The sequence below is a fragment of the Polyodon spathula genome, chromosome 13 (genome assembly GCF_017654505.1).
Source record: "Polyodon spathula isolate WHYD16114869_AA chromosome 13, ASM1765450v1, whole genome shotgun sequence".
Classification (NCBI taxonomy): domain Eukaryota; kingdom Metazoa; phylum Chordata; class Actinopteri; order Acipenseriformes; family Polyodontidae; genus Polyodon; species Polyodon spathula.
The window spans coordinates 17,225,098-17,242,027 of NC_054546.1; the positions used below are offsets into that span (position 1 = coordinate 17,225,098).

General features: G+C 37.1%; 1 protein-coding gene across 1 annotated transcript; it reads right to left on the minus strand.

Annotated features, from left to right (window-relative positions):
- Positions 1-7,686: 7,686 nt before the first annotated feature.
- LOC121325268 (phenazine biosynthesis-like domain-containing protein) lies at positions 7,687-15,814 on the minus strand. The gene is made up of 9 exons (XM_041267693.1): positions 15,679-15,814; positions 14,228-14,327; positions 11,919-12,017; positions 11,347-11,456; positions 10,143-10,172; positions 9,656-9,744; positions 9,033-9,202; positions 8,411-8,473; positions 7,687-7,861 (listed from the first exon to the last, which is right to left on the minus strand). Exons 1-9 carry the CDS (start codon positions 15,760-15,762, stop codon positions 7,749-7,751), a joined length of 858 nt encoding a protein of 285 aa, XP_041123627.1. The 5' UTR covers positions 15,763-15,814; the 3' UTR covers positions 7,687-7,748.
- Between the last annotated feature and the right edge of the window lie 1,116 nt (positions 15,815-16,930).

Sequence of the window (16,930 nt, forward strand, 5' to 3'; positions counted from 1 at the left end):
TTTTTGTATTCCTTGGGATGATAGTTTCACATTGCGTTTGGACTACTTGCATGATCCACCCACACTCATCCACAAAACATTAAAAACTAATTAGAGTGGGTGGGGGCTTGATTTAGGGCAGGGTTTGATAATTTAGCACCATTAGGGGCTGTGGTGCTAAACTTTCAAAACAGTTTAGTATTAATTTTCAGAATGATTTGCATCCCTGTTTTAGGGTCATCCTTTAGACTGTTCTGGTGAGTTGCTTCACCATTCTGTTAATCCTTAGAGGTCTATTTATTCAGCGCTTGTCAGGTCCAGTTTATTTTCACACACGCTGTTTTTTTACATGCATTGTCTTATTTTACAATGCATTGTGTACATTCTCTCCCCCCCCCCCCCCCCCCCCCCCCCCCCCCCCCCAGAGTAAAACAGGTTTAAAAGGCCCTGCATAGCAAAAGGACATCAGTACTGCATCTCCAGCCAAGCCCCACCCCTTGTTCGCTGTATTTATCACATGCCTCATTATTGTCGTGCATACTGAGAACTCCTCTCCTGATCACTCGTTTTATCACCAAACTCCTCAATAATGTGATCCAAGTCATTATTTTATTACTATAACAAAAAACTCTGCATATGTCTCTGATATTCTTTGAGCTCTGGAAGCGGAAGCAGCTATCTCCTTTGTTTGCATCCATGTTATCTCTGTGGTGCAGGTGCTATGTGTATTGCTCAGATACACCACTTTTTTGGGGTCGTTCCCCCCCCCCCCCCCCCCCCCCCCCTATCACGGTCTCACTTGGCCATTGAAAAGTTTTCTCTGCTTTTTCTAGAGAGAAACAACTACTAGAGACCTGTGCTTGATGTCTTTTTTATGTCGGATTGGACCGCAAAGGGTTAAATTAATGTGCATGTCTTGTATATTGCTGCTGCATTTTGTAAAGTGTCGTGGTGATGTGTTAATTTAGTTTATTAACGTTGTTAACCCTAAGCAACTGACATTATTTTTGTCTCTGCCATTGTGATAGACTGAGACACACCTGCCAGCTAATTTCATAGTACAGAGTGATTTAAGCTTTTTGACCGTCTCTTGCTTTCGTTTTATTAACGTTAGTTTGTCTGATACTTTTGTTATAGTTTATTAACATACACTTGCTTATTGTTTTGCTTTTACTAATTCAGTTCATTTCAGATGCTGGTACACATGTGTCATGACAAGTAATGCATATGTATACTGTGCCTATAGTAAGTATTCACCCCCCTTTTAATTTTTTTTTTTTTTCCTTTGATTTACACAACCTACTCAGCACTTTGAAGAGGCAAGATAATTTTTATTGTGAAACAACAGTTAATAAAAAATAAAACTGAAATGTCTTGGTTAGAGAAGTCTACACCCCCGAGGCAATACTTGGTAGAACCACCTTTGGCAGCAATTACAGCTGTGAGTCTTTTGGGGTAAGTCCCTACCAGGTTTGTACATCTGGATCGTGCAATATTCGCCCAATCTTCTTGGGGAAAATTGTTCAAGCTCTGTCAAGTTGGATGGGGATTGTTGGTGGACAGCAATCATCAAGTCTTGCCACAGATTCTCAATCGGATTCAAGTCTGGGCTTTGTCTGGGCCACTCTAGGACATTCACTTTCTTGTTTTTAAGCCACTCCATTGTAGCTTTGGCAGTGTCCTGCTAAAAGGTGAATCTCTGTCCCAGTCTTAGGTCTTTTGCAGACTGAAGCAGGTTTTCCTCAAGGATTTGCCTGTATTTGGCTCCATCCATTTTGCCCTCTACCCTGACAAGCTTCCCAGTTCCTGCCAATGAAAAGCATCCCCATAGCATGATGCTGCCACCATCATGTTTCTCACTAGGGATGATGTTACTTGGGTGATGTGTTGGGTATGCACCAGACATAACGCTTGCATTTAGGCCAAGTAGTTCAATTTTTGTTTCATCAGATCACAGAATCTTTTGCCACATCTTTTCGGAGTCTCCCACATGCATTTATGTAAATTCCAAGCCAGATTTTACATGGGCTCTTTTCAGAAATGGCTTCTTTCTTGCCACTCTTCCATACAGGCCAGATTTGTGGAGTACCTCAGCTATTGTTGACACATGGACATTTTCTCCCATCTCAGCCATGGAACGCTGTAGGTCTTTAAGAGTTGTCACTGGCCTCTTGGTGGCTTCTCTGGCCAATGCCCGGCTGCTCAGTTTGTAAGGACGGCCTGCTCCAAGCAGATTCTGGTTGGTGCCATATACCTTCCACTTCTTAATGATCAACTTGACTGTGCTCCAAGGGATATTCAATGCCTTCGAAATCTTTTTATACCCCTCCCCTGATCTGTGCCATTCCACAAGTTTATCCCAGAGTTGTTTTGAAAGTTCCTTGGTTTTCATGGTAGTATCTTTACTTTGAATGCACTACCCAACTGTGGGACCTTACAGAGACGGGTGTATTTAATCTAAGATCATGTGAACAACTTTTATTGCACAAAGATGGACTCCATTTTAACTTATTGTGTGAATTCTGAAGGCAGTTGGTTGCACCTGAGCTTATTTAGGTGTGTCATAGCAAAGGGGTGAATACTTACATAATTAAGACTTTTCAGGTTTTTATTTTTAATTGATTAGTTCTTAAAACGTAGTAAATCGAACCTTTTAAAATGTGCCTTACAGAAAACTGGTAAAAGTGATCCCAGCTTTCTTGGCTGCAGCAGTAGATGTTTATTTGCTTTCCTTTCAGTGGTGTTTCATCTGGGAAAATCTGGAGCACATTCAGTCTATACCATCCACACAAACCACCTTGGAAACGTTTTTTAATCCCAGTATGGCGGCGCCAAAATATTGAATTACCATAGGAGCATTTGCTTTTTAAATGATTGTCATTCACTGTAAATGTGACGCATTAGGAACATCAATCTATGGCCAAGGTACTGATTCATGAACTGGTTGTATAATACAAGCCAATATTAACTTGTAAGGCGAATGCAGTTAATTGTGTTCAACATTTATTTCTGACAATTGTAATAGTTCATATGTGTGGTTTTTATTCTTTCTCTTATTGTATAAGAATGTCATGTGCTGTTCTGGGTGGTAAACAGGATAAAAATGCATAGACACAAATATAGTGAAGAGCCCATGCACTGTTTGGAGGGGTGGGGGGTTGTGCTCTTTATGAACAGAGGCATCATTTATAATGGTTTCAGTATTTTGCATTGCCGTTTTAAGATTGAGTAAGACTTCATTTTTTTTTTTTTTTTTTTTTTTTTTTTAAAGAGAACATTTTCCTTAACAGAAGTCCACATTTTCCAGCTTCCAAAAGGAGCGCATGAAACCTTCAGTCATGTGACCCTTTAATGTGAAGATGTACTGTGAAACGATTTCCTGTACAGCGTGACCTGTTGATAATGGTACACACTGACTGGGATTGTCCGTTCTGTTCAAACCTTTTTATACCTCAGTAATACGATGGCTTTCTTTTAGTGGTGTTAGCCAAATATCTATATTTGCTGCTGTGTTTAAAAACACAATGACAAACAAATTGAATAATTGGTATACCTTTTTATGTTGTCTTAATTAGGTTTTGGATAGCTTTGATTTACACATTTCAATCTGTTGATAGCCTGTCGGCTGTTTAGACAGTTTTATTGTATTTTGTATGTAATAAGTTTAAATAGTATGCCATTATCAGCTTTTTAAACTGTGGCCTTGCTTAAGCATGTTTAATGGGTCAGAATTATGGGAGTACTGTTTGAGCTAGTATATTCTTACTCTTAAGTGGTAGAACAAAATAACTTCATAAATCTCACCTTGTGCGTACTCCCATTTCTTTATATAGGTCTTGCATGTGCAGTTTTGTAAGAAACACATTTTAAAGTGTCTAGTACTACACCAGGTTAAAGACATCTCTGTAGGTTATGCTTTCAGGTAGTGCAGCACTTCCTTGGTCATTTTACCTAGAGTGAAATTGTCACCACCCCTTCAGCGGGATTTTGTTCTCATTAACCAACCCACCTGATTCCCCTATTGACCGACATGCCTTCTGCCAGTGACACGCTTTGACCCAGAAGACGCTGCTGAGGTGAAATCAGGAAGTGAAACCTTACCAGACTTCCTTAGAGTATGGAACCAGAGCTGTCTTTAACCTGGCATGGTACAGTGATAGATGTCCTGTTTTAATATGATAATACATGTTTGCTATAACATGTGCAGAGATGGAAATAAGACTCCTATTGCATAGCAGTTTTATCCATTCCAGGTTTTATTATGAGCTTGATTAGTCAGTGTATCGGTAAGAAGCACAGGTATGTCTTAAACTCAAAAGTGGCATAAACTGCTGTGCAATGGGAGTCTTATTTCCATCCTTGTATGTGTTTCTTTCAAAACTGTATTTGAAACCTGCATAGTGAATGGATGTTCCTAACAGGTAAGAGTTATTAAATTTTGTTACCTACAAATGCAACATTTTTCACACATCTTCAAAATTGAATGCTAAATTCATTAACTGTTACTTAGCTATGTTTGTATGAGATGATCCTTGGTATTTTAGGGATTTTTTTCTTTGTTTCGTTTATGTGCAGGACAAGGCAGTTGCGTTCGTGCAAAATCCTAATGGAATCTAATTGAAAAAAAGTTTACTGGTTTCAATTATGAACCCATACAGTTTAATACATTTTTAAATAACACATACATAAGTAAGCTCACTGTTTGGAAACCAAACAAATTAAATTATTGGATTTTAACTCCAACTTTTCAAGTTATTTTCCTCCTCACTATAACAAAGAAAAGTGCAAGTTCTGTTTTTGTTTTTTTTCCCAACAAGCTGTTGCCTTGTCTTTATGCCCCCCCATTCATTCTTGGGCGAATTATGGACAAGTATATTATTGATGTGAAACAACAGTATGTCTTAATTAACTAGAACTGCCAATAGCGTTCTCGTTTTGAGAGACATTTCCAAACTTAGCAAAAAATAATTGTAATGTGGGAGGGAGGGGTTGTCGTAACTAGTTGCTTCAACAGTTGCCATAACAAATTGCCTGACAGTAGATTTGTGTTAAGTTGCCTTCATTTGAAATGTGACTTGGGAGCTTATCACACTTTACAAATGCAGTGTGATGTTAAGAGTCCTAAACTTAGAGGCACCCTGTGCCCAGAAGTACAAAGCACAGAGGAGTTGGATGGTACTGCTCCGTAGTGTATCAGCAGTGAGTTTTCGTAATGAAGGAAACGCATTAGAAACTAATGAAGTTCATCTAAAAACAATTAAGGTAGGCAGGGTGGTTATAAAGCCTTACAGCAGGTACTGAACCTGCAAACAAGCCAAGTCATTTGAGCTGAGCACACACAAGCAGCATCCTGCTGTACTCCACAGGACTAGTACGGAGCACACACCATTACCTCCAAGAAAACCCCAACAGTTCTGTTTCCACTGAAGTTAAGCTGTAAAGAAATCAGAGATTGGTCTAACAGTCTGGGATTTTTTTTTTCTTCCTGATATGCGGGGTACATCTGAAAGTGTTTCGACCTGATGTCAAACTATCTTTCTGGGAACACATTAAGCCAGTTCTTTTAAGCTGTTTTTCTTTTTTTGTCTTAGATGCATTATCATCCGCTACCTCGGTTCAGAACTATTCAGAAATCGAGTAAAATGGGTAACATTAGTAGGGTTACTTCTGATTTTGGAGTTGATCATTTTGTGAACTGAATGTTCTGTTTCAACTGGATTTTATTTTAAGATAATTCTGTTTTAAAATGTTTGTTAAAGATATTTATGTACTTGCAATTTGTTGAGTGTTGTATTTTCTATACTTGAATGAGCCACTGCGAATAAAGAAATTTACACGCAATTGTTGTGATATTTCATTCATTACTTTTGTGTTTATGATAGTCAGTGAACGAGTGGAAGAATATAGAAACTGTTCCTGCATTATATATTTTAACTAATAGTAACATACATTCCTCACCATGACCTTCATCAGTGGTTCCCAACCTTTTCCAGTGTAGGGACCACCTTGATTTCCATTACATGAGAGTAGATGTTAAAAAACTTCATGCTGATTTGAACTCGGCTCTCGCCAAGATAAGCACCAACTAAGACGTAGCTTTACAGTAAACTAATGTGATCCATCTGCATCTCCATCCATTTGCTTTCCTTTCCATCTGTTGATGTAGATATCCTCTGGCGGAAGTGTAATGCTGGCTCCAGGGATCAACTCATTTTGCCTCCCCAGCGCATCAGCACACAAAATGGCTGTGATGCTGGCTCCGGGGATCAACCCAGTACGGTTTCCCCGGAGCATCAGCATGACAACCGTCTGCATTGAACTAAGTAGGGTACATCTATAGGGTCTTCAAGTGGGCACCTTCTGTCCTCTACTTCGTCGACTAGCCCACAACGTACCTTATAATGAGATCCCTGGGCTTTTATCTTTGCTACCAATTCATCAAGGAATGTTGACATTTTGTGCACTGAAAGTTGCTGAAGGCAAAGTTCCTGTTTCTTTTGTTTAAAAATGTTATTTTTGTTCACGTGAATTCTTTGTAGATAAAGGGTCTCTCAATTATGCAGATATAAGTTTCGTTTGACAAAACCTTACAAATAATCCACTGGGGCTTTGGGTTGTCCTCAGAGCCAGTATCACAAGTGTTAGACCCTGCAACATTTCTAATGCAATTTATTGCCCTATTCCTGCCAACACTGGCACATTTTATATTGTTGAAAATTAAAAGTACTAAAACTGGTTTTAATGTTGTGATTGTTATTATTTTAATTGTCATTAGAGTTAGAAATATTCAATCCATTGCATTACTTTTATGTAGAGCGAAAAGACTGGGACAGCCAGATTACTTTTTTTTTTCCTTGAGCCGTGAAAACAAGCAGTAGAATCGCCACAGATCAGAAAGATGTGCATTTACATGAATGCTAGTTCATTTTTAAATAATGCTGATTAAAAAAATAAGTTTGTTATTTTGACAAGACCAATGTGGCGCTATAATGTGTAAGTTATTTAGTATTTACTTCACGTAAGAAAGCTGTTTCAGTTAATGGCGGCTTTGAAGGTGATGCTTGGTATTGCATCAAAGGGAGCTGTAATATATATAAATTTATAAACACACCCGTAATAAAAGAAAACAGATAAAGGGGAAAAATTTAGATTACGTACACATCTTATTATATGTAATGTGGTTAAAGCTGTTGTTGCTTTAGTAGTTGCACAACATGTGATTTCTGAAGAAGTTGTTTTTCTGGAAGAACTGCATAACTGAATTTTGGGAGGAGTTTGCGGACCACCTGGAGTTTACTCACAGACCACAGGTTGGGAACCACTGACCTACAGCCATATAAAAACGTAACTGTGGAATATGGACAGACAGACAGACAGGTCTGCAAATTCTGATCCTTTCCAAAATATGAAAAATGGTTCCCTAGATACTATAAAAGTGTGATATACATATGCATGTAGATATACTTAAACCCTCCATATTCTGAAACTCAATAACTACTGCTAAAGAATGTCCTAACCAAGTTTTTATAACAATTGACTACACTTTTCTATGGATAAGTAACCCTAAACTGACTTGCATACCTCCACTATATCAAACAGCAGCACCCTTTTGAAATGTTTCACTTCCTGAACCAATCTGAAGTCAGGGTGATGTACTGGAGAGGTCTGGCTTGGTTGATATAAGGAGCAAACTGAAGTACTCTGTGCATCAGACCAGATTGTTGTTTTATTAGTATTATTCGGGGCAATTCTCATTCCATTCAGGTGTTTTATAGCACAAGGTTCCCACTCAGCACAGTCACGGTCTGCCCAGCAATGTCCACTCTCCCTTCACCCCTCACTGTGATCTTCAGCTGTCCTCCTCGACGAGAGCACTGACAGGCTGCACTCACAAAGGAAGAGCTGCTGTCAGTATTGTGGAAGGGAACGTGATCGAATTCAGGTAAGATACTAGAAACCTAGTTGACTGTGGTTTTTCTTTTTAGCTTTTTTACAAAATCAGATTTGTACACAAATGTTGAATTATGAAATATAAAATACATTGCAAAACAAGCCACCAACAAAACTAGAATACAAGTTACAGTTTTAGACAGCATTTACAGTTTTGCCAAGGATGGAAATAAGACTCCCATTGCATAGACAGCTTGATCCATTCCTGGTTTTATTATGAGTAATAAGACACACCTGAGCTTGTTACTATACACAGTGGCTAATCAAGCTGGTGCTAAAACCTGGAAACTGCTATGCAATGGGAGTCTTATTTCTATCCCTGCTTTACTGGTAACGTTGACAGGCTGAAAGGCTTCCTCTCATTCAATTTTATTTTTTCTGTTCTTATTTTCTAAAATATATATTTTTTAAATCCATCAACTTAATAGAAAAAAGAAAATAGCATGTAACGGTAAAGAGGTTAAACCTGAATAATTCTTACCAAGCATCTCTTTTTTTCCAAGTTCCTCTGACCAATAGCTGGCCAACACTGTGTGTGCAGACCCTAGAGGAGAAGGATTGCATTAGACTTTTCTGAAGCACTGTATTGACATGCAATTCTTTGTCTGCACAAAGTGACTGCTGACATAGCACATCGCAACAGAATTCATTTGTTGAGCGTGTTTTAAAGTAAAACTGCTTCAGTAATGTTAGCTAAAATGTTCATTTTGAGAACTCAAAAGAATGCTTAAGTTGTTACCAGTTCAGCATTAACAGATTCCATTTAATCTTTCACAGAAAATGTTGCAAAGTGCACTTTGGCACAAGATTATTCAACTATTAAATCTAGGGGGCACAAGGTTCGTTTTTAGTAGCTTATTTACCATGACCATTGATTCAAACACCAAAAGACCATGTTAAGTTTCTATTGAGATTTGCCAATGCACTGAAAACTGGGGCACATTCCCTTCAAAACAGTGTGAATATTTTCTGTGCATCAATGGTTCAAATAGGATGCCCAGGGACCTCATATCCCTCACAACCTGTTCTGGATCATTCACTGTTTCATTTGGACAAAGGAGCAAATCTCTAAGGCAACTTGGTTCCTTTTAAATTTAACTCACCTGTGACGGGATCCTCTGGAACACCGTACCACGGAGCAAAATATCTGGAGTAAAAGTCATAGTTGCCGTTTTGATTTCCTTTCAACGTGATGATCAGTCCTGCCACCTTTCCTGTGCTGTCACTTTTCATCAGAGATTCAGTGTCTGGCTTCAGGCTCTCCAGCACAGACCTGAAAATAACAGTTACTAGCCAAGCCTTCATTGTTAAGTCCAGCATTGATACCCTCCCTTCAGTTAGAGTGCTTCTATTGCAGAAGCCATGGCTCCTAAAACACACTCAACTGTTTTAACCTTTCACTGCCAGAACCCAGATACGATGAATATATTGTGGCTATTTCCAGAGCTTCTTTCATAGAGAACAAGCATTACATCTGTCGACAACATTTGAGTTTTTATAGCAAAACACTTTGAATTTCATACTTAGCAGCCTAATCAAGTCCAGAAAGTCAGAAAATGCACCATACCGGATACCTTGAGCAACTGGCTCTGAGTAAAATGATACATATTATTTAGACTAATACCAATACAACATACAAATATGTAAGAACACAGTCTAGTTGCTCTTTGTTGGACTCTCTCCAGGGACACGATATAAAAAGTCTGCTTGAAAAAGCTTCTCTTACCTGTCATAAGTGTCACACAGACGTACAAGAAGTTTCTTTGTCGCACTGGAGTAGCGAACATCTTGAACGGCAAGGTCGCCTACAGCTGTCTTTTAACAAAAAGGCCAGAGGAGATGCTCTTTCATTATTTTTTTAAAAAATGTGTTTTTACAGTGAAGCTATAAGAATTTACTACATGATCAACCTAAAAATGTGCCTAGCTTTGGCTGTCAGGAGCATTCAGTTCCAATGGGTGTTTAATATTGTCAAATATTTTCACAAAATATAGCAGCTGTGCTTATGTTTCTTGTCGGAATTCGAATACTGGATGCGTGTGTGTGTATGCAAGACATGCAGATACTGGTGTTGGACAAACAAAGTTTGTTACTAAACTTAACATAATAAGTATAACGAGTTATTAGTGGCAAACAGAATATATAATTACCACCTGTTCCTGTTCATTTAATACTCAGTTTATATAATTACCCATCTTCCTTATATTACTTACTTTAATCAGTTCTTTTATTTCCTGGGGATCCTGTTGAGAGGAGGGGGAAATCAAATAAAACCCAAATATGAATTGTATTGGAGCTTAACAGCATGCTTGCTTGTTCTAGTTCTACAGTCATTTATACTGTGGTCACATAAACATGACATTAATGACCTAACAAGTTCTGTAGCTGGCAAGTTGTTAACAAATAGTTCCAATAAAAACACTTTTAAAGAGATCTGTGCTGCACTGTTCTACCTTTTAGAATCGTTTCAATATTAATGTATTCAAATGAACATGAGAACATAAGAAATATACATCTAAGCTTGTCTGGTTCCTAGTAGCTGATTGGTCTCACATTTGTCAAGCTGGGTCTTGATGGATTCCAGTGATTCTGCATCAAAATGGCTAGGTAACCTATTCACTACCCTCACCACTCTGTGTGAAGACGTGTCGCCTTCCCTTTGTCTTAAGACTATCTCCACTAAAGAATGATAAAGTGAAAAGGGTTTTAATAGTACATTTTGACTAACTTAAATTTCATTCCCTGCCTCAAGATGGTTTCCCATTTACCTGCATGGACCCCTCAGACCTACATTTCCCATCATCCTCCTGTTCACATATAACAGATGGACTTATCCATGAGCAGGTGAATGATGGGAAATGTAGTTCAGACAGGTACAAGGGAGGCCATCTTGTGGAAGGGAATGCAATTTCAAAGTTTAAAGTGGTCAATGTAAAAAAAAAAAAACACACACCTTACATAAACAGTTGTAGCAACACATGGGAACATGTAACGCAATAAAATAAACTGGTCCTTATGTACCCTTTTTAAGACTGGAATCTGCTTAATCATTGAGATCAGAAAAGCAGAACTACAACATCCACCATGTGACTGGAGTCTAACACACTTGCAGATGTAACAGACAGTGTCGTGTGATGCTGTGTGTAGATTTTCCTCCCCGTCAGTTAAATGAGACGAGGCTCTTTTGCACAGTGGTTAAGGGGCTTGCTTTGCGCTGTGTGCGTGGTCGCTGGTCCCAGACTCTGGTTGGTTACACGGAACAACTTGCTATGGATGTGATGATTTTAAATAACCCTGTGCACAAAGGATAACTGAGAACAGTCTTAATAGTGAGTTTGTCTTAATATGGAGCTGGCTGGATTGTGAAAGTTTGCTTGGCATTTACAAGGAGGTATCACAAGTGTTTGTAACACTCACCTGTGCTGTTGATGTATGGATTGGAAAGTCTAAGATGATATGGTCAGCTGACAGTCTGGCATACAGCTCTCCACTCAGAGTTTCAAATGTGAGAGATGAGTTTGCATTTTCTGTTTTTAAAATACATTTAAAATGATTTTATTAATACAGATTATTAGGGTCATACAAAAGTCTTAAGAACAAGAAATGTTTTGAGTGGATATCTGTTACACGTCCTGGGTCATTTTGCCTCAGTAATTTTTTCATGCTTAAAGCATGTTGCTGGCTGAATGCATGTCAGTCAGTAGGGAAAGCAGCTGGTTGGAAAGAAGTTCAAGCAAGTGCAACACTATCTGAAAACATGACTTGCAAACAAGTGTAGTACATTTTAAAACATGAAAAAAATGTAATAACATGTTTTCATTCAAAACTGCATATTAGAGACCTACATAACGAATGGACATGCACAACAGGGAATAGTTATGGAATACTGATTTTTTTCTCCTCAGCAAAATTAATAGGCCAATTGACTTAACCATCATATATAATGGCATTCTGTAGATCAAACAAAAAAACAAAAAAAAAGCTCTTACTTTGGATGTAGAACAACACAGCTGCTGATGCTAAGGTTGCATGTCCGCAGAGAGGAACCTCTGTTGCTGGTGTAAACCACCTCAGTCCAAAGCGGGAAGCTTCCACAGAGGAACACAATGTTAGTCTTGGACAGGTAACCTTATCAATGAACCAAATCACCAGTACACTCTCTAAGCCAAACTACTGTATTTATAATTAGGGCTTTATTTTTCTCACTGTAAGAAAAAAAAAATGTATTTCATTGCATTTCACGGTCTAAAAATAGATCTCACAATTTAAACATGTAATAAAGCAGAAAAAAATAGCAGTCACATTCAAAATTGGTGATTCTCAAATTATTATACAACAAATGTTCCTAAATATTTAAATGCTTACTTGAAAAACAGTAAATTCTAAATTGTAGAATATTTATGTCCACTTATTTTCACCATTAGTTAATTATCAAACAAAATAAGTCACATAATGCTTGCTTTGGGGAGGACGTAAGTCAAGGTCTCTCTCCTAGACTCAATTTAATCCTAATAAACTCCTATAAACCTGTACTAAAGTGTGTTTAGTTGTATAATGGATACTAACAACAGTTTGAAACTCAACGAGTCAAAAATTCCAACCTCTGCAAAGAAAAGAGCAAAGTTAGAATCACGAGAAGCCAAGATGGCGATGTGGATGCTAGCCATCATTTACTTATGTGTGAATTCAGTGTCGTTAAACAGATACTACAGAGCTTAGAGTCACAACAGAAGCTGAGAGAAGACAGAATATCAAAACTGGAAGATACTGTGTTTAGTCTTGAAAACAAAGTGAAGGAATTAAGGTCTGGGGCAACAAAAAACAATGACAAAGTGCAGGACTTGGAGAACCATTCCAGATGTAACAACATCCAGATTATTGGAGTAGCCGAAGGACTTGAAGTGAATAATTGTTCAGAAATATGTAAGACAACTTTCTATGTGAATTGTTTTGGAAAAAGAAAGGCCATTGGAAATTGAACATGCCCATTGTTTTTTGGTGCCAAAACCGTGGGAAGGGGAGCGCCCACGACCACTTATTACATAGTCTAGGAGGGATACTATGACAAGAGATATGGTATCAGGACCAGAACAATGTTTGTTAGTGGGGTTTGTGGTGTTAATTCCCATTGTTTTGCGATCTCAATGACTACTGTATTTAAGTCTAGAGATAATCATCTGCTTTTGTGAAATCTGAAATAAGACGGATACGTACACTTAAGGTTATAACTCTCTATGGTATTTCTGTTATATTGGTCAAATACATGGAACAAAATAATATTACGTGTATCTTATTTTTGATATATATTAATGGTATCATGATGTTCCAACCCAATTACGGGTAGTTTCATGGAATGTTAAAAGAGTCAAAAATCCTATTGAGAGATAAAACATTAACTTCACTATCTGTGATATTGCCCTTATTCAAGAGTCACATCTTACAGAAAAAGAAATTGTCAAACTCAAAAGGAGATGGGTGGGCCATATTTATTATTCGTCATATACATCTAAAGCTAAAGGGGGTTTAATGTTAATAAATAAGATTATGTTTTGATTTATTAGACACCATTCAAGATACAGAGGGAAGATTCTTAGCCATTAAAATAAGAATTGGAGGAAAGGAATTTGGAATTCTGTACTAGATGTTATTAACTTGGAAAGAATAACCTATGCTCTTTTAGATAAGGATTCAGAATTCATTAGAATGTGGGATAGAGCTGCTTCCTATTTTATAGACAGATTTGAATTAAATTAGAATTATACCTGTATATGTAAGAACTGCCCATTGGTATTGTACCTTTTTTATTTTGACCACTTTTGCTCTCTTTAAATTTAATATACATGTGGAGTATATCAGAGTTAAATATGTATGTGGACTGACATTTGTGAATCATTAATGTAATACCTTTAATGTGGTTTGATTACATGTATGCACATAAATTGACTGTATTGTTGTGAGATTGTATTTTAAAAATAAAAAGTAATAAATATAAATTGGGGGGGGGGGGGGGGGGGGAATCTAACAAAATAGTGTTGCCCTGACAACCAGTGTTTGGGAAGTTACTTTATAAATATAATTTTACAGTTACTGGAACTAGTTAAAACTTTTAACTTATTTACTAGTTGTGGTTGCATCTGGTTACTTCTCTGGCATAGTTTATATTACTGAGATCTACTTTTTTGGTTTGGTCAGGCTGCAGCTTGAAATATTCTTTTAAGTATTAGCTATCGTTCCCTCCTCCCGATGCCGTTGTCATGCTATGCTTTTGGCCAGTTCCAACATACTGTGGATATATTACCTGAGCTAAACGTATCCGTAGAATTCAGCTTCTTAATGAATGCTGTCTCTGATAAATTCATTTCAGAACCGATCTTTTGGCAAATGTCATCCTGCAATTCCTGAAATGGAACAAAAGGAAATTGTTTTTCAGAAAAGCCAAACAACTCAGCCTGTGCTCGTCCTGCTGTAGCTGTAATTCTGTTTTGGACACTCAGCAAATGCCTCACGTCAAAGAAAATGTCGCTGGCTTTAGTTACAATAACAAAAAAGACCCTGCAACACGCTTTGCCGTTTAGGTGAATCCGTAACAAAAGTAAGCACTTTATTATTATTGCTTGTCAGTCAGAGGGCCTGTGCTACTGAGTCAAATGTTTTCCAGATATAAAGTTCGGAGATAGCTGAGATTTAAATATATTTTCCTACCCTGTATTTGCAGCTTCCAAATCCACTGATTCCATTAAACAATATTCTTATTCAGATCACGAGGTTATGCTTTAATGAACTAAACCAGTTTTTTTAAACAGTTTATTTACATTATGCATAACATAATATACAAACGAGATAGATATAGCGCTAGCGCTGGAGACACATTACACCATTTTCATTTAGGCTAGACAGAGCAAGACATTTAAAAAAAAAAAAAAAAATTGTGTGTAATTTTGACATTTAGGAGCGCCCCACTGCCTAAAAAACACGGGATACCAAATAATACAGCCTAGACTATTGTCAGCTGGCTAATTTGGTATCTCTGTGTTTCTCGCTATCAATACCAATCTTGTGCGTGTATTGTATATATAATAATCTGTAAACAATAACGTGTAGTACATTATGCATTTTTATTTAATGATTGTTCTAGCTGCGCAAGTCAAAGACGTTTTTAATGAAACCATTATATGCATCATAAAGAAATCACGCCGTCCTGTCCAAAAGGTTAGCAAATGATTGCAAAATGCAGCCGACAACTGCTGCGTGTGCACATCACTGGTATTTAACCTCAGACACAGGCAAAAGAAAAATCAGACGCGTGTGGGGCAATCTCATTTTACTCAAGCGCAATGCGCCAGGCTGCAACTGACTTGTATACTTGTACTGTTAGCATATCATTAATACTGACTTTGTTATATTTTAAATGAAGTTTAAAGTTCACGTTAATTTATTCGGGTTTATTAAACCGATTGTAAACCAAGGTGTTTGAACTGTGTTACTACCATGTTGCAAGTTCAACACGATACATTTGCAAGTTAATTTTGCAGTTTTCCCTTTCTACAGCCTACGCTGAATGCTGGTTTGCTGGGTTTTTAAATATGCTTACTGTACACTGTACCTCCCTCGATTTCAAAGTTCTGCGGTAATTTGAAAAGCAGCATTTCTTTAATTGCATAATCGGTGCGTGTATAGCCAGAATAATGTTGTACTTATTAATTGTAAATGAAAGCACTGCATTGCAAAACAGTTGTTCACAGTACTTACGTCTTCAATCAAACAGACAGCTGCAGGGTTCCCACAAAAGGGTTTGTTTGTAAAGGCATCAACAGTGAATACAGGAATCTGCATAGTTTAGGCTACTTCTGAGTAACGTCCTGTACAAATGTCTGCGCTAGTTTTAAGTACAAAGTTAATATTTCAGTGATAAAGCCGTATGTTGCTATTGGATAACCAACGATCGTGTAGACACACCTATATTTAAAGGTAAAGTGCATTAAAACATAAATATTCATGTTTAATATATACAAAAAAAAAAAAAAAAGAACTTTCACCAAAACACTTTTTTAAACAATTTGTAACAACTGCAAGTTTTAGCATTTCATTTAATACCAATAGACTAGGCTAATGCAAAATAATAGTATAATTCCCTTCCTAATCTAAACTAGCAAAATCTACCTGTTTCCAAGTCGTAGATAACGAGATGTTTATGAAATCATGTTTATTTATTGATTTATTTTTTGTTCAATTTTGGGAAATGAAACCCAGCATTTGCTCTTTTCTGATATTTGTAATGTAGTTTTAGTTTTGGCCACAAGGTGACGTCTATGGTATTTTTATTGTTGGTGGTGAACAAGCATTAAAAAGTATGTCGTCAATCTCGATAGCGGTTTGAAATATCGATATCCTGACTGATGGCGACATAAAAATGTTTCCCATTGTCTAAAATACAGTAGTATGAGGTGATAACTGCACTTCTGTTTTGACAGGGTAAGATGCGGATATTAGTTTGTTTTCATTGTGTATGTAATGTATTCATTATGTCAGTTTGAAGGATCTTGTGAATGTTGGTATCCTTGATAGGTTATTTTTAAATCCATTATTATAGCAATAATGTAGCCTAGCGTTGACCATTTGCATTGGTAATCTGTACAAATTTAATTTTGCCAAAAACAATAATACACATTATGCATAATGCTTTCAAAACATAATATAGATGTCGCGAAAAATGTCTATTTTTTAAATAATGGTAGCCTGAGGAAAGTACATTTTTACTACTTCATCAGAATTTGCTACTGGTAGAAAAATATCACATGTATAACCTTAACATTTTGGTCAAAATCTGATATCTGTACCAGATTAAAATGTATAGCGTTTTTTTTTTTTGTCGGTCTAGTTAAAACAAGCCAACAGTGGTAAAAAAAAAGATTCTAAAAATGATATGGCACAACTAAAATTCACATTACTCATTTTCAAACTAATATCAACATAGTATCAGAACTCACACCTGGCAAATAGC